The sequence below is a fragment of the Hemibagrus wyckioides genome, linkage group LG03 (assembly GCF_019097595.1).
Source record: "Hemibagrus wyckioides isolate EC202008001 linkage group LG03, SWU_Hwy_1.0, whole genome shotgun sequence".
Taxonomy (NCBI): Eukaryota; Metazoa; Chordata; class Actinopteri; order Siluriformes; family Bagridae; genus Hemibagrus; species Hemibagrus wyckioides.
In genome coordinates, this window is record NC_080712.1 from 7,116,500 (window position 1) to 7,140,445 (window position 23,946).

At 39.9% G+C, this 23,946-nt stretch overlaps 1 protein-coding gene across 3 annotated transcripts in view; it reads right to left on the reverse strand.

Annotated features, from left to right (window-relative positions):
- Window positions 1-310: 310 nt before the first annotated feature.
- Window positions 311-23,946, reverse strand: part of hhip (hedgehog interacting protein) — a 32,344-nt gene continuing 8,708 nt past the window's right edge. The window contains exons 3-13 of one of the 3 annotated variants that reach the window (XM_058386166.1): window positions 22,698-22,842; window positions 20,884-21,085; window positions 14,653-14,804; window positions 13,886-14,059; window positions 13,487-13,630; window positions 12,504-12,625; window positions 11,359-11,482; window positions 10,783-10,913; window positions 9,643-9,727; window positions 3,342-3,490; window positions 311-3,252 (exon numbers count right to left, since the gene is read on the reverse strand). In XM_058386166.1, coding sequence (XP_058242149.1) covers window positions 3,056-3,252; window positions 3,342-3,490; window positions 9,643-9,727; window positions 10,783-10,913; window positions 11,359-11,482; window positions 12,504-12,625; window positions 13,487-13,630; window positions 13,886-14,059; window positions 14,653-14,804; window positions 20,884-21,085; window positions 22,698-22,842 — 1,625 coding nt within the window. In that variant the 3' untranslated portion in view covers window positions 311-3,055. Of the gene's footprint in view, window positions 3,253-3,341; window positions 3,491-9,642; window positions 9,728-10,782; window positions 10,914-11,358; window positions 11,483-12,503; window positions 12,626-13,486; window positions 13,631-13,885; window positions 14,060-14,652; window positions 14,805-20,883; window positions 21,089-22,697; window positions 22,843-23,946 lie in introns of all 3 variants that reach the window. The other 2 variants (XM_058386165.1, XM_058386167.1) reach the window with 2 other exon arrangements.

Below are 23,946 nucleotides of genomic sequence, written 5' to 3' on the forward strand. Positions count from 1 at the left end.
TGTGTATGCTGTATCTATAGAAACAATACTGAGTGCAGTAATATAAACCTGTGATTTGCCTTGTAACAGGAAATGATTCTACGCAGTCTGACCAATCAGAATGGAGAATCCAGTAGCACTTGGTACAATGAGCCCTTAAGACACATCCATCGATAATAACACACATAACTGAATAACAGTGTATTTATATCTGATATGTTCCTTTTTGTTACTCAGATGTGAAGAAAAAAACAGTCTGCTTTTTTTTTTTTTTTTTTTCTTAAAACATGCTATACACTTTAATAAACATAATGATACTTTTGGGAAGACACCAAGATAGCCCTAGTTTTATTTACAATACATGATCAAATTCTTCACATGAAACAGAACAAACATTGCAGACAACTTAAATAACTTTATGGCATAACTACTTAAATAATGTAGTAAAACAAAATGAACAAAACCGAACAAAACGAAACCAAAAAAAAAAAGGGTTACTCTATTCACATGACACCTTCCCAGCAGCTCCAATGCAAGTTTCACATTAAGTGCTAATAATACAGAATAGACTTACAGCATAGATTCCTTACATTTCTGGAAAAAGCAATGAAGTCAGTTTCACATCGAAGACAACATACCGTCGTTAGTGTACTTCTTTAAAAGAAAGGGATGCTCTGAGTGACTCTGAGAGCAGGGACAAAAGGATGACTAGTGATACGGTGGACTAAATAACACATACGATTTAATTTATGAAAACAAATGAGAGACAAATTTATCTTGGATGGAAATGTCCGTCTCATTGGATGCAGTCCAATTGACTGGCCACTTTCTGCATGGTAACAGCCATGGTGGAAGAAATTCAGGTTCAAGTTTAACAGTGATGAATGAATGCAATAGAATAGTAATAGGTTCAGCAAATATAGACTGAAACAAGTTTATGTATTATATATACGTAAAAAAAACTGCTTTACTGTGTTACATAAGTGTCGGATCTGTTGTCAGCTTGCGATGGGGAAACCTCTAATCAGTCAGGATAATCACACAGTCTTTTGCAATGTGGAATGTTCCATTGGCGGTATTATTCATTTTTATTGGTGACTCATGCTTAGAGTATATTATTACACATTCTCCTGTTTTTGCCTTTAGGCCTCTTTTTCACATACTCAGTACAATGGGTCATTATTTAAAATAAAATAAAATAAAATAAAATAAAATAAAATAAAATAAACCACTGACTTGCATCATTTACTTTTTATAGAGATAAAAGGCATAAAATAATCTCATGATTGGATCAAAATGCTATGCACGATGTGGTTTTACGATAGCTTTTTTTTACTATGTATGAAAGAAATAAGGAAACACTTTTTTTTTGTGAGAAATAATACACAACGTGAATCCATAGGCTTAATGTAAAACTGCTCTCTAGTAATACTCTCCCCTGTCATATATTATTACGCTTAAAAAAATAAACCTTCCTCTATTGAAACAATAGTAATACTATATTACTTTGCAAAGCTAAGTAGTACTTATCTTAGTACAGTACTATCAGAAATGTACAGCACTATGCTTGTTCCCTTTTGAAACTGTTAAATGAAGACCATTCAGTGATTGAATAATAAAAAAAAACACATGGATCTTCAGTGAATAAAAAAAAAAAGAAGATCCCAGTGAATGAGGGTAATCTATTGATCGTTAATATTATATTCTTTTATACTCGTGGCAGTGTAACTAGCTCCAAAAAAAATAAAAAATAAAAAATGCTGTGAAAATGGTCTTACATACAAGATTTATACAAAGCTAGCTTGTTTCTTTGCTGAAGTTCAAACAGGAACAACAAAACATACATAAACCTAATGAAATGTATGTAAATCTATGATACATTATTTATATCAAAAGCAGCGTGCATGGTCTTGAAGAATATCAGAAAATCGGTAGAAATATCAGAATCAAAGTGACTGTGGAAAAAAAAACATTCTTAATTTGCAACTTTTTCCCTTATACAAAGTACACACTGATTGCAGCCGTCTTCATGTTTGAGTTGATTTTTTTCTGCAAGAGTTTTTAATGGTCTAGACCAAGCTTTAAACACACTGGCATCAAGTCCCAACTAAGTGACTCCATGAATATTTCTGGAAATATGCTGGCATATTGTGACCAGTTCTTTTTTTATTTTGATGATGAATAGGATAAACTCAGATTTATCAAATGAATACATACAATGTTCTGCTTTTTTTTTTTTTTTTTTTTTTTTTTTTTTTTAATTATATTGGTTATTTGGCTAAGCCTTTGGTGTGAGGTTGTGGATCCAGGGCCGTCGAGACTTCCTGTGGCGAGTTTCAGTCAGGTAGACTGTCCATTTGATTTCCCAGAGTGAGCTTTGTAGCCTTATAGGTCTTGATATTGCAGATTTCAAAGATTTTCATTGGTTGTGCAGTCGGTTTATAGCCATGTGCAGGATTTATACAGACTGTCCAAACTGAGCTTAGATTGTGAGTCCAGTGATTTGAGGCGTCTCCTTTTTCACTGGCAAACCATAGAAGAAATAATAAGGGCTGAGTCCTGAAGTATACACAGCAAAGAGATAGCTAAAGCACTGAGTGCTGGACCCCTTAGCATTGTGTAAGGGCTTGTCTTGGACACCCAATTCATATCACTATGTGTATGGATGTGTAAAGTGATGCATGGGACAGTGCTTGTAATATCAGAAATGTGGAGCAAAATATGCAAATATAATTCTGAACCAATGTTATTTGCACTGAATCTCAGAGTGGGATCTTTGTCAATAATTTAATATATAAAAAAAATTAAACCTGCTAAATGTCAGGATGAGTCCACGTGGTTAACCCAAACAGTGAGAATTTGAATGCATCAACCAACTTTGGGAGTAAATACCAGCATTTATTGACCAATAATGGTCCACCACATGGGCAGTCAGTGATGATTGTGGTAATGAAGATGGGATGCAGTTGGAGGTTGGGGGTGTTGGTGTCCTGAAGGCAAACCCTCAAGAAAAAAAAAAAAAAAACCACCTCCTTAAAGTTCCGCCTTCAGACCAGAGTCAGTCTCCCTGCGCTGTCTAGACAATGTAACTAGTGAGGTCCAGCAGATATGATGTCATGTCAATTATGTGATCTAAAATGCCGTCTTTGTCTCGATCCTCTTGTACGCCTCGCTCTCCTTTCTCGCACTGCGCCCCGGAGAAACCTTCCTTACAGAAGCACTTGTTGGGTTCGATGCAGACTCCTCCGTTTCGGCAGGTGGGTTCACACTTGGCTGTAAAGGATGAGCAGAAAACTTTCTCCACACCTTTGAACTAATACCCTATTGATTCTAATATGTAAAGGTATGTGTGTGTGTCTCACCTCTTAAGCAGAAGGGACCTTCCCAGCCGTTGTTGCAGCAACATTTGCCGGTGGGAGTGCAGTGGCCATTTCTGCATTCCCGAGAACACGAGCTGCTCAGCATCTCTGGAGCTTCTACCGGCCGGCGGCATTCCTTAGGCACCTGAGGCCTGTAGAAACATCACACACCCTTTACCATGCTGTTACTAAGAAAAATTTTGACAAATTTTGGCAACTGTAGGATTCGATTCCTTCAAGCGACTATTAATTATTATACCACAGCATCGTTGAGTTCTCAAATCTGATAAGACTAAAAAAAAAACACTGCCCCTGATCATCACTGATATGGTGACATTTTCTGTAAGGAGAGGTTTATTCAACACTTTTGAAAGGTGTCTCCAGTGTCAGCCCAGTCAGAGTCACAGCAATAAGTGAGTTTTCCAAGATTTTGTGCTTTGTGGTTTTTGGCAACATGAATGGGCACCATGAATGGGTAATATTTTTGTCTTATTAACTTCAAGAGTGAGAGAAAAAGTGATGCTGTTATAATATAGGAACTAACCAACTTCAGGATGTGTTGATATTGGAAAATAATCAACTTCGGGGTGGTAAGAATAACTCTGCTTTGTGTTGGGCTGCATCACCCACCCCCTCATTTACTATTTTCCTATAACAACACACTGCCAAGTGCTTTATTTATTACACAAGCAATGATAAATACACACCCTGAGGCACATATTGATCAGGGTGGATACACATCCCACTGTCTCTAGATGCAAAAACATGCAAGCATGGAAAGAAAATTATTATTGCTAGCAAAGAAGACTTCATATGATGGATGACGGCACGTTTCTTTTGGCTTGGCAACATCTGGAAGTGGAAACAGTACCGTTTTGTGTGTAATGGGGCTCGAAGGCGAAACCTCGCCATCACGCTGAGTAGCTACTAATGAAACTGTGAGAGCTGCAGCTCTTCAAACAACCTAATGCCTCCACACACCAGCTAATGAGCCAGGCGAATCTCTTCAAGGCTGTCTATTACTGAGCAGGCAGACCTGTTGACATACCCAACAGGCACACACACATACACACACTTGCACACTGTAATTGGACTCCGCTGAAGCAGTGACTATGAGGAACAGGCTGAAGAGCACTTAGTTAGTTCACATCCTGTGTGTTTCACTGGGAGTGGTGCCTGGGAAAGTGAGGTGGCCAGCATGTGAGGAAAGTGGAAAACTGAAAGCAAGCCACCATTTAGGTCTTTCTCTACACTTCAGTCCTCCACTGGTTCTTATATGACAAAATGTTTAAGAATCCTTTTCATGAGAAAGAGTGCTGATTACTGATGAAATGAAATATATGTGAGAGAAAAGATAATTCCTCTTGGTTATATTTTTGGTTTTGGGGTTGAGGAATTATGACTTACTACTATAAGTATATATATATATATATGTGTGTGTGTGTGGGATGCTGGAACCAGCCTGACAGCCTCAGTGACTGATGGCAGGAGTAGGGTGGTAACAAGGGGCTTCTGGCAGGCTGTATTCGAGGGGTGGGGTGGGGTGGAGGGGATCTGAAGGGGGTAGCAGGGGGTAGTTCCCATGCTTCCCACCGCTGCTTTCACCACCCGCATCAACTCTCCCCTTTCTCTCATCCGCACTCTTTTTTTGTGCTGTTGTGACAGGCTGTATGTTGTTAAAACAAAAAAAGAGAGAGAGAGAGAAAGAGAGAGAGAGACAGAGAGAGAAATAAGGGGTAAGAAACTGAGATGGAGGGTGGAAAAGAAAGAGCGAGAGAGGAAGAGAAAGGAGAGAAAGAGGTGGTTCCCCGGAGGATTGGGCTAACGCCGTTAATGACGCGGGGGTCAGCACAGCTACTAAACAGTTTGCATTACTGGCAGGGTGGCCATGAAAACAACACCTGCTGCTGCAGCCCTCGACAAAGGCAGCTGGGTCAACAGGCACTGTGGGAATGTATCAACTCTGGGAGGCCACTTGCATAAAACACAGACTGATAAATTAAAGGAGGGCCATGGCTTATTAGTTTAAGGCCTTCCTGGAGCCTGCCGTTCCTCTGTGCTGAATAGGAGGCTGAACACATCAGCTGCTTGGATGCTCTTTGTCCGGCTCTTCAAGATCCTAGTTCAGATTTGAAACCTACAGTAAAGTACCTATAGTCATAAGGGTCCTGTACACTATGAGTCTCTAACAACAAGATTCCAGGAGGAGATGATCGGTGATGCGTATTAATTACGGAAAACTCTCAGAGCTATACAGTTCTTTTCAGCTTTTAATTCATTGTGATCTTGATTGGTTTATTTCAATAACCTAGATTAGGCATTCTTTTTATGACTATTTAAATCTAAGAAAATGAAAAGTCTGCATTCACACTGTGACAAGTGACAAGCCATCCATCTTGCCCAAGTAGCTATATATATAGCTCCTAAATCTTCTATAGTACTAAGAAAAAATCTAATTAAATAATGCCCTAATTAATCTAAAAATTGATTGCTTGACATATACTCTACATGTTTGGTTTCACATTAGCTTCACTGGCAGCTTAGCAAAGCAAGCTAAATGTACTAGCTACGTACATTCATCAGAGAGACCAAATGATTTTGTCCTATTTCTGTCCAATCTATATATTTTTTTCTTACTTTCTCTGTACACTTTAAATGAAATATCATGTTTACTATAACAGCCAAGAGTGAATTCATTGCTCAGAGAAACAGAAGAAACATATGACTGTCATTGGACTTAATAGGCATAGAAATAAGAACATCTCAGTTTAAAATGTTGTGTTGTTCCTTTGTCACTGTAATCACAGCTCATTCTCTTGCACTGTATATAGTAAACGAACAGCTGTCTGTCAACTTGTCACTTACTTGTGTGAACATAGGGATTGTGGAACGCATGTAGAGTTTATTTTTCCTCATATTTGTTTGGCATTTTGGAATAAATAGATTATACAAAAATGTTAAAATGATGTTTGATTGACACAGAATCCTTTTCACAGCTCCTAAGAATAAATGCTCTTTTCCCACTGCCACAACAGCAAATCAATATGCATCTAGGAGTCCAACAACATGTGCATTTTTCTCAGAAGACAGTTTTACTTCCTAGGATTTAACTTGCTGAATTTGACAATAAAACACCGGAGTTATCCAAGCAGTGGGGTGTACTGTGGGAGTTACATACATCGTCCATGCCAGAATGAGCTTCGTCACGCTGCTCGCTGCAGACCCTCTATCCTTTTTTTTTCCATCTCTCGCTATTGTCCGGCAGTCTTTGTGAGTACATTGTGTCAGAAAAATTTACTGTGTATTGTAGCTGTAGGCCATTCAGTGACACTGCAAAGGGGCTTTGTCAAAGGGAAGGACGTGGTGGAGAGTTTGTGAGATTTAGGGGACAAAGTCAAATAAAGGGGTCTTTGGCGAAGAATTGGGGGTTATAGAACCAGAAAATGTGAACAGTTTTTTCGACGTATTTGTATCCTACTTCTTCTTTCACACATCTCTGGCTTTCTCGCTCACTTGTGCACACACACGTGCATGCCTCCTAGTCTCTAGAAAAAAGCCTGAAGTGATTTGTGGCTTCCATAACGAAAGTACTTCATTAAAGGGCTTCTGAAAAGCCCATTCAGAATGCAAGATCTCAGCGCTGAAATCCAATACACTGAAAGGACAAAATCTGCATGAAACATATGCTTTATATACTATGTTTTACTTTACAGTATGCTCTATGGCTCCATTGTAAGGTATGGTGACTAAAAAGGACCTACCACAGCAAGCTGACTGCTTATTAGGAGTTTAGGATTACTTAGGTGGAAAAAAAAGCTATTCATTTTCTTTGTTGCTTTGCAGATTTTGTGAAATTGTGTTGCTTTGTAGATTAATGAAATTAAGAAAAATATTTCAACAGCAGGGTGGTAAGAAATTTGAGCAAAACGTCTAGGCTTTCCACTGCTTTTGACCTAATAGACTTCCTACTGAGCTTAAAGCGGAGAGTCACCTTTCAATTTATGAACTGTCAGAAATGGAATTAAAGGGTTTTTTTCTTGCACGATGGGGATATCCTCGGCATCAAAAGTGCAAGTGGACATTCTCGTAAAGCACTCAGCACATCTAAATACCGTCTGCTCAAATTTCCCTTCTTGTCGTTTGCTAAAATCCTTTCCAGTCACAGCTATAGAATTATATGCCATTCTGTCATCATGTGGGAAGTTGGTTGACGTAAGAATGTACTTATATTGTAAAAAGCAAGATAAAAAATATTCTTTAGTTTTCGGTTTATCATGGTCAGGGTCAAGGTGGATCCTGAGACTTTCCCCGGAACACTGCCTATTTATTATTTAGCATTAGAGCACTGCTAAACAAACATGAACGGACGTAGTCAGTCTGCTGTAACATGTTTATAGTAACATCTTGTACGTTTGATTTGCTGCGATGCATTCTTCGCTCATGTGTCTGAAGCCTCACTGCTCGATAAATACAACACGGCGAATCGAAATCAAAACATGATGTGTTTGTTTTGAAGCCCTTGGATTCTGAAAGATGCAAGACCAAAACACAGAACGTCTGCGATGTTGCAAAGTCGCAGGTACATCGATGCAAGACCACCCGTCATGGCAGTTCAAGTGAGGTTAGATGTGCGATCCGCTCTCCGTCGTTTGGTAACGAGTGCTCTCAAACTGACAGGGTGTGTAAATAAGCACACCCAACACCGTAGTTCCTACAGACTAAACAACCCCAATCAATCATGGAAAGAATTGTTCCTTGGAAAAAATGCAGCATTGCCAGAAAACATAAATAAAAAAAAGCGAGAGTGCGAGAGGCCTGGGCAAGGAGGAAACATCTGTTGCATAATTAATTGAGTTAGACTTGGGTGGCACTGTCATTGTATAGGAATATTTAGAAAAGCCCTGGTTTTAATTGCATTTTCGACAAAAAAAAAGAACATGGTTCAAGAATTTATGAAATTTTGATGGTTATGTAGAACCATATTTTCTTCAGCTTCTAGACCATTCTAGACTATGATGACCTAGACCAGATGAAAAAAAGAAGCATGTTCCCTATAATAGATGTGATACACTAGGGGAAAATGATACTTTCAGTAGGGAAGTGACCTGCACTACTGGTCATGTCAACCTGAGAACAGAAAAAACCCTTGCTAATATACGGTCAGATTTTGGGTGGATTCAACTCCGAGCACTCCCTGACATATGAAGGTTCTCTGCCGTTATAAGGAAAACATCTCTCCTGTTGATGACAGGTGTGCAAGTCTTGTCAAAGCTCGGAAAATATCCCAGCAGACCACACATGCTCCCCAGTTAACCAGTGACGCCTGAACTGCCCTGACAGTGTTGGTGTTAGAAACACATTACACTAACATTTGGAAATGGTATGCTTACTCTCCAATTATGGCTGAGGTTTGTGTTGGCTGAGGCCGGCAGTTGTGTGATGATTTGTTTAAAGGGGCACAGTCCTGGTGTGTGTATGCACGAGAGAGAGAGAGAGAGAAAGACAGACAGAGAGAGAGAAAATGATGTACTTCTGAGCTAAAGAATGTAAAAAGCCATGATAATCCCAAGCTCTCCTTCTGTTCTTCTTGTTGTAAGCTTAATATGCGAGTGATCAGTGGTGAGTGGTGGACAGAAGCATAATGAAACAGGAGTCTTATTTCACAAGACAGTAATTTGACATTACATCATGGGGATGCTGAAATGGTCCAGACTCACATTAGTGGAATGAAGGCAGAGGAATTAGTGCTGAGCATTGCTGACTATGTGGCTTCTAAGCAGATTTTTTGTGGATGGTCCCTTGCTTCCTTTTCTAATTTTATGCAGTTATCAGATATTAAACCTTAACATTCATTCATTCATTCATTCATTCATTCATTCATTCATTCATTCATTTCTCTTCAGTAAACATTTTATTCTCATCAGGATTGCAATGGATCCAGAGTGCTCAGACCTCAGGAATACTGCTCATGAAATGGGAATATACACTTTGGATAATATGGCAGTCCATCACAGCACACCATACCCACACCTATTCACACATAAAAATAGACTTGGCATTTCACTTTCTGGTCTGTTTTAGGAAATGTGAAGAAACAAGAGAACCTGGAGGAACCGTACATAGAAACTAATCTAACTGATTGTAATTGGTAGCTGTGTGATCTGCTGCATTATGGTGCCATTAATATTTATAAACAGCTTGGTTATCTGCTTGTGGTGTGAAATAAGTTGTGCGGTATGTGCGTCTTGGAGGATTGCTACCATCAAGGCTCAAGAGTAGAAAGTAATATTAAAACTTTCTGTACCTTTTCGGGTCCACCAACTTGTAGAGCCTTCCACTGTGTGACTGCATGGCTAAGCTTTTGCTAGACGCCAAGATATAGACCTCACCTGGTGAAAAGAAGATTGCGATAAAATGAGGATGTGATGAGTACAAGGCTTGCTTCATTTACTATGTCAGGTTCACAACTCTGTTCCTGAATATTTGATTGTTTTTCTTGTTCCCAACATACCTGTTCCACATGTGATCCAGTCAAATAAAATTGCCTTTTTTATCATGGCTCAGTGAATAAATGGATCCTTGAAATTGAGGTTTTGTTACTTGTTTTGTGACCTTGGCCCAGGTCTCTGAATGAATCCCTTTCAAATCTGAGCACCAGAGAGTATCTCGGCCTTCCTTGCAGTCATCTACTGTTTTGATGGCAAAAGGAAAGTGCCTTGCTCTGCTTGTTCTAGGCATTTGGAACAAGCAGTTTATGTACCCCTGTGATAAGAGGTCAACCGGGATTGTACAGCATGATGGAACACAGGCTTGCTGTGAGTCACTTGGAGGTTTGATTTCCAGCAAGGCCTGCAATCTGATCCTTATGTTCTGACGTGGAAGAACTTCATCATTGAACTTGGCACATGGTTCAGATAAATGACCATTCTAGAGAGTAAAGAGGCTGTTATCATTGGGCGTGAGGTTAAATTTGTGGTTCGGTTGAGGAAGGTAATTGCAATTGGAAACCCCAGTCACTGACAAATCATTCTGACCTTTGATTCTTGGTCATATCTTCTGTCAGCAACAAGAGAGAGAGGAAGTTGTTTGTCAGGAAGTTAAAGTACTCTGTCATAATGGAATGTGCCATGGAGGAAAGGTATTTTGGAGTAGGAGTTGGCTTTCCACAATGACCCCGGCAATCCCTGTTCTGTATCATGGAGATGTCTTTTTCAAATTTTACTTCTTTTTGCCTCAAAGTCGTCTGTATCCATTATCCTCTATAAAAGTCTTTTTAATATTATTATATTTAATATTATATTATCTTCAAAATAACTAAGCTGGACTGATCAGCAAGGTACTGAATAATTATAATACCAACCATGTATAATACCATGTATATAAATCCCATGCTCAACAGTAATCAGAATGATTAGCTAAGAAAAAAATAGAAATTTACACTGACCTACTTCATCCTCTCCAAACCCCAGGATGTGGCCTACCAACGTGGAACCACACGAACTGCTACTTCCAAGGCAGAATGGCTTCTCCTGCCACAGCCGGTCCTCAGCAGGCCTCTGGAGTATTCTGAGGTTACTGAAATACCAACATGGTGCAAATTACATCATCATGTCACTGAACACAGATTTAACAGTTGCAAAATCTGGCTTCTAAGAGTAACCATTAACAAGTCAAAGTACACACCTTATTTTATTCTCTACTGTTGTACAGAATGCACAGAGCAGTTGTGTTAGTGTTAGGGTGAAGTGGTAATGATATGAGGTTGTGAACAAATGACACAATCTCAATTTCACTGAAACAATAAGCCCTTTTCCTCTACGGGGTGGGTGGAAATGTGTATACTTGGACATGCAGAACCAACGGAAAGATGTCACTTGACATCTGCAATCATACAGATTAGAGCTAACTCCCTAAACTGTGGTTACAATCACTTCAGAGAAGAAGGCTAAGGAGATCTGTTTTTGTGACTACATGCAACCATGTAACACATTCACAATTAGTACTGGACTTATTATCTTACCCATTTTTGTCACCAAATACATAACTTCCATAAAGTCTTCTTGATTGACAGCCTCTGTAGATGAATCCACCAACAGGGAGTGCACCACCAGTAGACTCCAAGTCAAAAATTGATGGTTCATTTTCTATGGAAAAGAACCACGCAAGCACATCATGTTAATTATCTGCAAAGTAACAGTATAAAAACTTTTGAATTGCAATAGACAGAACACAAATGTCTATAAAATGTATGAGATATTATTCAAATGTTATGAAGCCACTATTTGCAGATTCGAAAAATAGGAACATACTGTATATTCCATATTTCTATATCTTTCAGAATGCTAATGGAGGAGGGTTTTAATGACCCATGGCTTGGGAACATTAAAGACAACTTTATTTTATGGGTAGCTGACTGTGCTCCTTTTCACAAAATGGCATCGTTAACATCCAGCTTGTGTGAGGGAGGGTCCAGTTTCTAACAAGAGTTTGTGTACTGTGTGTTTGAGACAGTGTGTATAGCAACATAAGTTATGACAGCTTTGGGAATGGCCAGTGTTATAATGTTGCAGTCAGCGTGTTGTAAAACTCCTCAGTGCTGTTTAATGAACCTCCACTTTCAGCATGGTGATGTTTTAATAGTGTAAAAGAACCAGTAATTTGCCCACTTAGTAGACCTTCTTTGGGGCATGTGCTGGTGGGGTAGGTACTAAGATGGGGCCATATGCTAGAATGAATTTTGCTCATGTTACATACAAATGTAACCATCAAAACCAACTAATTCTTAGATTCGAATAGAAATGACAAGCTTGAGATCTTCTGGTATTGATTAGGGTTTCAACCATATGGGTTTTGCTGCCAAAGCACATTTTACATGCTAATTGTATCTGACAACGATGTATCATATTCATGAACACATACATTCCCCTGGTGAACATCATATAACCCATTTCAATTCAAAGTATTTATGTTCTTTATTTCTCCTCCACAGTTAGAGATGCCTCAAATGATGTGTTATCGTATTGTATCCTAGAAGTTAAAACATTGCACTGATGGTTTTTGGGAGACTGTTTGTCTCTTGAATAATGCCAATGAGATGACAGAGATATGAAAACTAGTGCCAAAACTAGTTAATCATTACAGCTCTACTAGTGCAGATAGACATACCATAATCTTTCCCTTTGCTGATCTGCAGGATCCTTCCTGTTGTTGTGTTTCTTCCTGTTGCATCAGTACACAAGATCAGGAGGCTCCCATTGATGTCCATCCGAAGTTTATCCACTGCACACCTAAGACAGGATGTTGTTTAGGGCAGCCATTAGCCAATAGTAGGACCAGAAATTATATTACTTATAATACATGTGTGAAGTCCTATTACAACAATTTCTTCTTATTCCAAATGTAATCAAGCAACCAAGACATGGTTGGTGCCCAATATAATTGTTTGGTTTTGCACTGGTAGTACATAGGCATTATAGCTAAAAAGTCCAACTTAAAATCTTTTTCTTTCAAAACCAGTCTATAATCAATCCTATTTCCAAGAATTTGAATGCAGATTTGTACCAGAATTTTTTTTAACAATAACATCGCTTTGATGATGGTGGTGGAGAAAACACATCGTTCAAAAATCTCACATAAGTTTTCAAATGGCTTGAGATCTGGTGAATGTAATGAGAAGAGCATACAATTGACATAATATTAATACTCATCAGTGAACCCCCATGCCCTGTGGAAGGGATGGAACCATCCTAGAAGAGACCACGGCCATCAGGATAGAAATGATTTATTGTAGGATAAAACTAACTGGTCGGAAGAAATTTGTATTGATTTACAGTGATGTTTTCCACCAAGGAGAGAACGTCAAGCCAAACCATATCTGCCCAATAAATAAATGGCTTCCCTTTCCCCCATAGCATAACATAGCCACTGGATTATCCTTTGTCAGCCATCTATTGTTGCAGACTATAGACAAAATGTAACCTTTCTCTCTGAAGCATGTATTGGAACAGTAGGCAAAGCAAACATCGGAAAACAACCATGGCTTTTATTCAGATGTCTCTAGAGAATGGACTATACCAAACCTCAGCGGTTCTCCACATTATACTAAGGACTTGCTCTGTATTCTGAGGCATCCTCATACTGTAACCCACCTGCCAGGATCATGCAGTCCATGGGCAAAGATTTCTGGTGGTTGATTGGTGCTGTTGAAGTATGGGTTGTCCCATGGAATGACGTAGGGCGTAGAACATTGGTCCGTGTCGACATCCACCCTCAGAACTGATCCAGTGAAGTCACTGCAGCAGCAAATCTCTCTCTTAGTAGGTTGACAGAAGGAGGAATGTAGCTAATATCAAGGTCAAAGACATTCTACTCTGCAAACGCACTGCTTATTATTCAAATGGTGGATTTTGATTATATGGTTATAGAGCTTTGGAAAGAGTGGATTAGTGTTTTCAATGCTCTATCATTTGTAAGGGTTTGTTACGTTTTGCTGTGACCCTTCAGTACTAGAAGCTGATGCCCTTGCTATACATTGTTGGCACAATCACCTCAATCCGTCCATCTCTTCCATATCATCCAGAGTGATCATCCCGTCCCCAAGGAATATATGCAAAAGCCCATCAGGTCCGAAGAGCAGCTGCCCACCCAAGTGCTTCCTGTGGAGTTCGGCCACCTCCATTAACACTCGAAAGGTCCTAGTGTCCACCTGGTTGGGGTTTTTTCTGAGAGGAACATCAATAACATTCAATACACACTTTATCATCAAGGTCCAATATCTATTTGTGCCTAATGATAAGAATGCAGTCTTCCTCAGATTAATTTATGATATATAATGAGAAATTTATTATCTGTTGCCTGCCAGATCTGTAATGTAATATAATTCCTGCAAAACGGTAAAAAAACTTCCAAAATGTTTCAGTGATCTACAATTTCTTTTTTCATGAGTATTATATAGTTGAATGAAGTATATCACTTTTGATTGCTATATTGATGTGCTTAAACTTTGAGACTAGTCATAAAATGCAATAATTAAACTGAAGTGAGTTTCCTTTCTTAACTGCTGTGCATTTTGCAATGCAGCAGAAAAGAATTCCAGTCAATGAAATTGTTTAATTATGCACCACCATTAAATCTCTATAAAAACATCCATCACTGTCATAAAATATTTTACAACACCCTTGGCAGCCAAAAACCTGGTTTCAAAACCACACATATCCTGAAACATTTAATAACAATCATTAAACCAATTTTATTTCCCTCCTACCCCTCAACATTGGTCAGTCTGAGATGCAAGCAGTGTGTAAGTGGCTGTTACCTGGACACTGTATACTCCACCACACGAAGAATGTGGTCATGAGGGCCGATTGCCCAGCGCTCCTGGTTCGTCGTGTAGGAGACGTACAGCTTGCCGTTTTTCTTATAATTGGGGTGGAATGCCAGGCTTAGCAAGCCCCTTTCATCTCCTCCCTGCAAGTCAGATGGGGAGCACAAAGAATCTAGAAGTTAATTATGTTCCCTTTTTAAAAGCCAGCGTAGGGCCAGGCCTAAAGCCAGGCCCCCCGTGTCCCTTTCTGTCCCTCTCTTTCTTATTCTCTCCTTTTCTATCTCGCTCTCTCCATATGGGAGCCAGTTACCCCCATGCCCTCTTGCTCCAGCTCTCTTTTATTCTCACCCCCCTTTCTCCCTCCTTGACTACTGCATTACAAACAATTATAAAACATTTGACTCCCAGCAACCCCCTTCTTTCTGGTCCTCCTTTTGGTTATGTGTGGCTCATTTTTGGGGCAAGGCCCCTCCATGATGCTTAGGCCCTCCCTGCAGCCTCCACCACACTAGTGATTTGTGTGTGTAATCTTTGGGGGGATATCCGCGAATGCAGCGGCGAGAGGCTGAAAGAATTTATTAGCTCACTGGCAGTTCATAGAGAGCACAAAAAGCCCAGGAGTCCTTCAGCCCAAGCTGTGGGCCTCCACCTCCTTATTCCATCCCTACCCCCGCCCTATTCCCCTCCTGCCCCTCTGTTTTTTAATCCGTGCAAAATCTGAGAGGGGAGGAAAAAAGAAATAGAAAAAAAAAATAAAAATAAACAAGGAGCAAACTGCCAACTCCCACTGTCTTGGCAACTTGTTTAGAAAAGCAATGAAATTGCTTGTGTAATAGGTAAACCTTTGTTTCACCCCGGGGGCAGCTACATCAGTTGTCACGACTCTGGTGGTCTACTCATCATCGTCAGCTGTAATAAGCAGCTGTATCATTTCAATCCCTGGCCAAACAATCAGGTTGGGCTTTCTCTTTCTTGCATTGTTAGGAAAATAAAAAGAATTAACAGAAAGCCAGGCGTATGTGTTTCGAATGTGTGAATAACAGCATTTTCAAGCAAGCTTGTTTTTGAACAAGGATTTCTGAGATTTAGCGCTTTGGGATAGGACGTAACATGGGAGGAGTGTTTTTGCCCCACAATGAGCCAATGCAGCGTGTCCAATAAACAAATACAGCATGCCGTCATGTCAGTTATGCGGCATTCCTTTCCGATATTTCACAGGAATTGAGTAAAGAGAGGTCTTCTGTGAACTGCTTGAGTTAACTCTGTGGTTCAGCCCGCAGAACGAGCCAAAACACACAGACCATAAATTGGTCAGAGAAGCTCTGTTAGGCTGCGCTGAACTAATCCAAGTTGGACAGGCCAGTGGCACAAATGCGGACGCGAGTCTGCACCATCTCTGGAATGCTCCAGAGGGGAGTGTAAAAGATCTTCAGAGACTTGAGTAATCACACTCCGGAGTCTTTTCAATCTGACCGCAAGAGTGAGAAAGCCGTGAAAGCTGACAGATAAATAATGACTTATGGGCTCATTAATGACAAGACATTTTTTGTGGTTTTTATTAAACGCCTGTTCCTGAGTTGGCAGGTACAATGCAACTGAAAGAATGAATGTAAGTGTGTTTCCTATTACTTTGTTGAAGCACCTGATTCATATGTAGGACTGATGTCATGACCCAAATACCAAAACAAACACATGGAAGGACAAGACATGAATTCCATCGAGTTGTATGATCTCTAGCCAGGGACCACTGAGTACACAAGTAGGCAGACCCCAGTGATGATACTGTGTGGCAAGAAGGACCCACTCCTCTGGATCCAAATTAACAGCTGAGGTGCACTGAAATAAAGCCAAAATCATTCCATTGTGGTCCATTTATCATTAGAAGAGTAGAAATACCAGTGGAGGCAAGTTGTTGGCAGACTCGCACCCAGTGAACAGGTCTGCTTAATTGCAACACTGGCACAAGCGTCCCCGTCTTAAGCCAAGACACTCCAACCATGTATTTGCAACCTCTTCAGGAATTTACAAGCTGGACATATTGTAAGATATCTTTCTTATGTAACACCAACCATAATAGATTACTCGAGTTAGTGGGAAATGGGCAGACTATAATATCTTTCTGGAATTCTCTTTTTTAACTTTGTTTTTAAGTGCATTAAATGCCGACTTCTTTAAAATACCTTCCTAGCAAAGCTTTAGCATATCTAGTGTGTGTCTGTTTTACAGTATCCAGATTCAGGGAAGCGAGCAAGCGATGGCCATAAGAGCCTGCCCTTACAAGTGTTCTGCCAGTAGTGGAACCAGTGCCAGGAAGCGAGAACGAGATGTGCTACAGCCACAAACTACACAACACTCCCCCTAAATTTTCACGTAGCCATTGGCAGTTTCCTGGCTTGCAGCTTTCAAGGCATGATACACAGCCATAGCTTAGCTCGCACATTGCTGTTGTGCACCTTCTGGTTCTAGTGTGCTTGGGAAACCCTACATAAAAATCTTTACCCGGGAGCTGATTAAAAAAAAAAACACACACACACATACCTCAAAAGCTACTTGAACTCTTGATCCCCCATCTCAGGGCTTGGGATTCACACACATCTAGTGTTCCACTTCCTCCAAAACACACATTCCTACACCTGTTATTATACATTACTGAAGCCTGAAATGGAGTACAATGGAAAATTGTATGGAAGACCGCAAATCACAATGTTTTCAGCCACACTGGTCGATCGTCAAGAGCTAAATGTTCTTCTGGAGATCAGGACAGTGCTGGGGGAAGTTAAGTCAAGTGAGATGACAGCAGTGGTCGTTTCCTGAAGTGATCTGTTAAAAAGGAGGGGATGAGGGGGAGGAAAAGGGCCATTTGTCAAAGCTGGGGTACTTATCTCAGACAGGTCTGAGAGCCCTTCTTGCTCATCTGACTGAAAAAACCCAACAGCTGTGTGTGTAGTGTGACAGAGAGCATGACATGCCGTGAACTATTTGCTTCAGCAAGAAATACTTTATTGCAGCTGGCTGCCCTCGCTCTGGCAATAGAGCCATGCTCACGTTGCATACAGATGTCTTCATCTCTGCCGCCATGCACCCCGGTCTAGCAGACACAACAGTGAAGCAGTCCCGTGCTTTTGCTGCTAACAATTCAACGTGCAGAGAATCAAGGCTAAACTCTTAATCACCATCTCCCTCACACAAATATTTTAAAAGATCAACACATGCTCCGGGTCTTTACGTGTCACCATGAGGACTGGAGTTCATTTCGGCATCTGGAAAAGCTTGACTCAATGCAAACCCAAAACAAGTTAATTGGCAAAGCACTGGTGCTTAAGCGCTGTCTTGCTCAGTCAAATCCAGACAACATTAACAGCTGGTTAACCTGGTAAACACCGCACAGCTGTGATGGTGTGGAGGATTATACCGAGCAAGATCATTATCCCACAATGCACAGCTGAAAAGCAATAATAATAAAAAAAAACATTTTCAAACAGCAAACTGAGAAACTGCAAACAATTCAGATTAGCCAGTTGGCTTGGTTGTCAGCTGACAGGGTTTAATTGTCCCATTTAAGCACTGAGGGAAAGCTGAACAACATTACACTGGCTTGCAGGATAGTTTCATAATTGCAGAGAAAGAAGAATGCTGGCTATTGACTCCTCACATATAAAGAGGTCAAGAAGAATCACTGGGGCTAAGTCTCTTGGCAAAATGTCAACCATGCAAACTATGTTGGTCTAAAAACAAGGACCATTCGAAGTAATGATGACAGAAATGGAATATACATGTGGTTCTGGGCCCATGGGGCTGGAGAGACAGCAGATAAAATGTAATCAGAGAACACCCACAGCGCTTGAGGGACCTCCCTATGGTGGACGGTGCATTGTGTCTGAGTTGGTGTAATTGGCAGCGGGAGGATTGACGGAAAGGAAACATAGAACATTAGAATCAAAGTTGTGATAAAAACACTATCTACTTTTCCGAAGGAATCAGGGGACCTACCGCGTACACAAAGAGAGCAACATCCTGTTGTTGCTTTGCGTAAACACCATCCGTTCTGTGTAGCTCTCCATGATAGCAGCCAAACTTCACAGAATAGGACTCTTGGGATCTAGCAGGACTTGAGACTTCTCTAATTTTGACATAATGAGTGTTGGATCCACAGCCAATTATGTTTAATTACGATAAGGTGCACAAAGTCTTCCTAGCGAAGCGTTCGCATGTCAAGTCCACGGAAGCCCATAATCGCTCTCTCTGGGGAAGCAAAAGAAGCATGCGACACATGTAAACTTCCTGATGTTGTCCACTTCCTCCATCTTGGGACACATTTGCAAATAAATGCCTGCATTTGTAATGGGGACAAATAAACATCCGTAGTGGCACACGGCAAAGCTTCTGCTGATGTATGGGAGGATATCCTATAATCATGCAGCCACATTCTCCTACTTCTCAGAAATTAAACCTATTGCCTCTACCGACATAGTATATAAAATAACTTGTAAGTACACATTACACATGTGTCACTAAAGCTGTGAACTGTGCAAGTTATTACTTATCACAGTATATGAGTTGCAATAAATCCATGCACGAATTCTATAACAGGCTGTGTGATAACGTGGTCTACAAGTCATATTAAACGTTGAAGGTCCTCTAGCAACAGAACTGTGATTAAAGAAATGCATCTTTTGCTTCCATCATCCATTAGTTTATTACAGAGTCCATATGTGTAGCTGTCCAGTGAATCCTGGTAGTGCATCCTTATGCAGTATACCTTGCATAAAATGCTTGAAATTGAAGATGCAGGAAACAAGTAAAGAGTGCTGAAGGAGGTATAATGTCTTATAATAATGAGGTTTTGATACAAACCTCATCAATCTCTCTATAGTGAAAATGCACTGAAAATGCTTTTGCCTTATGGTCTTCTGAATTCTGAAGATCAGACTCCTTTGATACCAAAAGGTCAGGCTGGATGGATCTAGTAGGTATAAATTATTCTTCATCAAAGCCACATCTTCCTGTCTGTAGCAAATCCATGGAGTAGAGTTATCTGTGTGTGAAAAAGCACTCTACAACCCCAATTCTCTCCTATTCATTACTGTCCCTGTCACTAAATACTGAACATGCTGGTAATGTCACCTGTACATACGGAGTTGTACATACACACCACAGAGACCTGTTTGTGATGGCCCACCAAGCTGCCACTGCTGGGACCTTGAACAAGGCCCTTAAACCTCAGTTGCTCAGGCCCACCAAGCTGCCACTGCTGGGTCCACCAAGCTGCCACTTATGGGCCCTTGAGCAAGGCCCTTAACCCTCAAATGCTCAATTGTATAAATGAGATATGTTACTCTGGATAATGGCATTTGCCAAATACTGTAAATGTAATGGAGTTTAATGATGGTTGTGATGCTTCATGTTTTTTGCAAACTAGAGGCCACAAAGATAGGTGAAAATTCTTGTTTAAGGGGAAGATAACCCTGATTGTCCAGCTTGTTTGCAACCAAAGCTGTATACTAGAGGTGTGCCCTATTTTAATACCATTCCCACCCAATCCCAAATGAAATACTGACCAATACCTACCCGCTTCTGCAGTTCTTATTATATACTGTCTGATGGCTTATTTGGTCAAAATACAAGCAAAGTGAACATCCATGACCCTGAACAAACTAAAGCAGTTACCAATGACATATAAATAAAAACTGAATGAAATAAATGTATCTTGCAGTGCAAATCATGTAAGAGTTACGTCATGTAAGAGTCATGTAAACCCTAATTCTTTGCTTAAATTACAGGCCTTTCTTTGACCTACAATTTCCTATGATTGTATCTGACAATCCAGTCCTTAAAGTTAAAAAATATTTTCTTTTTGTCAGGGTTGGGGTTAACTATACCTTTTTTATGTATATTATTGGTAGAAAATTTTCTGAATTTTCATCTAAAACCAGATTTTTCGTCTATTTTGCTGTTTGCCAGAATTCAACATCTGATAGGTTTTTTCCAGATCCCAGATTCCTACAATTACTTTCTATGATAGCTGTACCCATGTTTGATGCACATGAATCAAAGAGGGCTTTGGCTGAATGCGTGTTTTGATGACATCACATGACACATCTCGGTCCAAATCTGCTCAAAATCAGTGGTAATTCTGAAAAATTACAAGCTCCTCTAATGTTTGCTTTGCTTGACTTTGTGCAAAATTGTGAAGGGAATACATGCTGCTGTGATGCCTCTTACCTTGATCCCAGTTTGAACTAGCTTGTGGATGTCCAGGTAAGGCTCCTTCAGAAGCTCCATGTCATGGGTGAGGATGCGGACAAAGCCTTCCTTCTCCACGATAAAAAGGCGCTGTGAGCCATCCCCACAATGCACCACAGCCACGGGCTGACGTAGCCCACTCAAGATCTCCTGAGCACAGTAGCAGTTGTGCTTATGCTTCCTGCTGAAGATAGCAGATTGCTCAGATCAGTCAGTGAGAAATCTGTTTTTGTCAACAAAACAGCTGCTATAGAAACTACAGCTGATGGCTATTGAATATGAGCATTTGATTTTAGAAATAGGAGTTCACTGCAGGAGAAGAAACTCTTATTGGGTGAAAGATGTATCATATGAACCAGACCTGACCAGATCTGGCTGCATCAACTATTACATAAGACTTGCACCAGAATACTATAGAATGCTTGAATCTGATTGGTCATGAGAAGTTGATTAATTTTCAATGATAGTAGCTCGGACAGTTGATTTGTTGATTGATTTGTACTAACAGATCATTCTAATATGTTAGCATTTCTATAGCGACATGTATGGAGGATGCACCACATAATCTATGACTAATAATAAAAACAGATTAAACAATCAATTGAGATGGTAAAGTTTTTATTTTAAATGTCTCCAGTGTCAGCGAAAATGATCAGGACAGGACAGGATTTTATGTTTTCTGGTTTCTTAGTAACATGACATGACTTTGTTAGGTTTAAGAGAAAAAGAAAAAGACAGGCTCGTGAATAAAATGACTGGTTATAGGTGCTGAAACCCGAGTAATATCAGGATATACCCTGTTTCTTCTGCACAAATTAAATTAATTAATTGGGGTTGTATAAGAATAAAACACTATAGGATGGGCAATTATAGAGGAAATAATCAACTTTGGCATCACAGAGTCAATGATTTTCCTATAACAGCACACCCCCAAGTGCCTCAGTAGCTTGGGAGGCTCCCAGCAGTGGGTTTTAGCAGATTGTGTGGGATTTGGCATACTTTTAGAAATGCACAATGTAATGATGCGGATACTTCATAACACTGATAAATATCAGAGCGATATCGAAGATTTAACAGCTATCTATTCATATTTACATTCCTGCACATGCCTAAAGGGTTTCCTCATTGCTCTGGCTTCAATAAGTGAACAAATGAAAGATATTTTGGCAAAAAAATCAGGGACGGATTAAAATGTTCTGAAGCTAATGTAAACGAAACTGAAGTATCCCATCTCAGAAACTCGAGGGTCAAACTCAACATTCGAGTGAACCCTTGAGGTCTTTAGGCTAAACCTTGTTTTTGGTGCTTCTCTGATTCTATCAGCGGAGATAGCTGCTTTTAGAGACCGTCCCTCGTCATGTCTTTTCACATAAGCTTTAAAGCCCACTGGTCCAGATCAGAGCAGGAGCAGTATAAGCACTTTCTTTGTGCCCTTAAAGCTGGCTAAACCAGCACTGGACAAACAGACGAGGCTCAGCCATGGGAAGGAGGGGGCATCAAGCCAGGCCCAAAGCACAAACGGGAATATTTTTACATGTAGGCTCATTCATGCATGTCAGGACATCAATGACCAATGCTCTTATCCAGTAAAAAACAAAAAAAACAGAAGAGATGAACTGATAAGGGATGGCATTCAACATCTGATGAATACAATTTTCAAAATCATCACTTTGGAATTACCTGGAACGATGCTTCGGAAATGTTAAGAAAACAGTCTAATCAATCTATGAATGTTTAAATGGGGATTGCTATAATAAAAAATCACTAAAATCTGAATGTACTTCTTTACATACCTGTTGATCGCTTCTATTCTCTCATCTCCCAAGTAGTTGGAGTCCTGCCCACGCAGTAGCTTTCGGTGGAAATCAGGAAAGCACAGGCCCCCATTTCTCCTCCCGTAGTATTGGCAGAACTCGTCTACATCGGCTTGGAAGAGCTCTGCCAAACACAGACAGACAACTGAGCTCAGCCCGAAACAGACACCACGCGAGTCTTAGAGGATGATGTCATCGCCTCCAAGACCAGCAGAATCCCCTGTAGTTAAAGCTGTTCCCCAGGCAAGCTCACACAGTTCGAGACGTCTCACCACAGGCTCAAGCTAAATCCCATCTGTGGTTATGGTGCACTGGTTGGACACTGTCAGATGCTAGCGTTAACATTTAGAAATATTTGCTAGATTTGTTTCATAAACCTGTAAAGCACAACATCGAGAAGGGGGGTCTATGATAGGTGTGCTATTTATTTACCAATGATATTAAATTTACAGAACATAAATATAGCATTTATAAAACAGGGAAGTGTCCTTCAAGATTCAGATAAATAAATATATAATCTGATATAAAATAAATATTTTAGTTGTGTTAACCGCTCTACCTGAACACATTGAGGACACGAAATATCTGAAATATTCCACAAAATTCCGCATATTTTTATAAATTATCCACATAGTTTTATAAATTTCGAAAAGATCCTGTAAAGAAGAAAAGTACGTTCTTTCATTTTCAGAGATACAGTACTGTTATCTCACAAGATCACTTTGAAAGTACAAAAAGTAATTTTTCATTAATTTTCATTTTTTGCCATATTTGCTAATTATTCGCTAAAGAGCTTTCAATGCTGTTATTCATATAAGAGAACAAGAGACAGCTGTCCAAAGGTAAGAAAGCATGTAAAAGTGTTATTTTAACATATTTTTTGAAGCTATTAAATGCCTCTTTCTTTGGATCCAGTATTTAAAACTGATAAAAAAAATAAAGTTTAAATGATGCCAGAATTTTGGAATCTCCCACCGATCAGTGAACACATCAGAAAGATACTACACACTTTATTTAGACATATGTGGAAAGTTTAAACAGCGTTAAACACGTCAAAAGTGAGCATGTCAAACTCAAACTTGCCAAACATTCAGTCTGGGGCTCATTTTTCATCTGGAACATGTCAGTCAAATTCAAATAAATGATGAATGGACATCCAAGTTTGATTGATTGTGCCTAGCAGATTAGATTTCTGTTGCTTGTTATCAGCAGAAACTCTGATTTATTT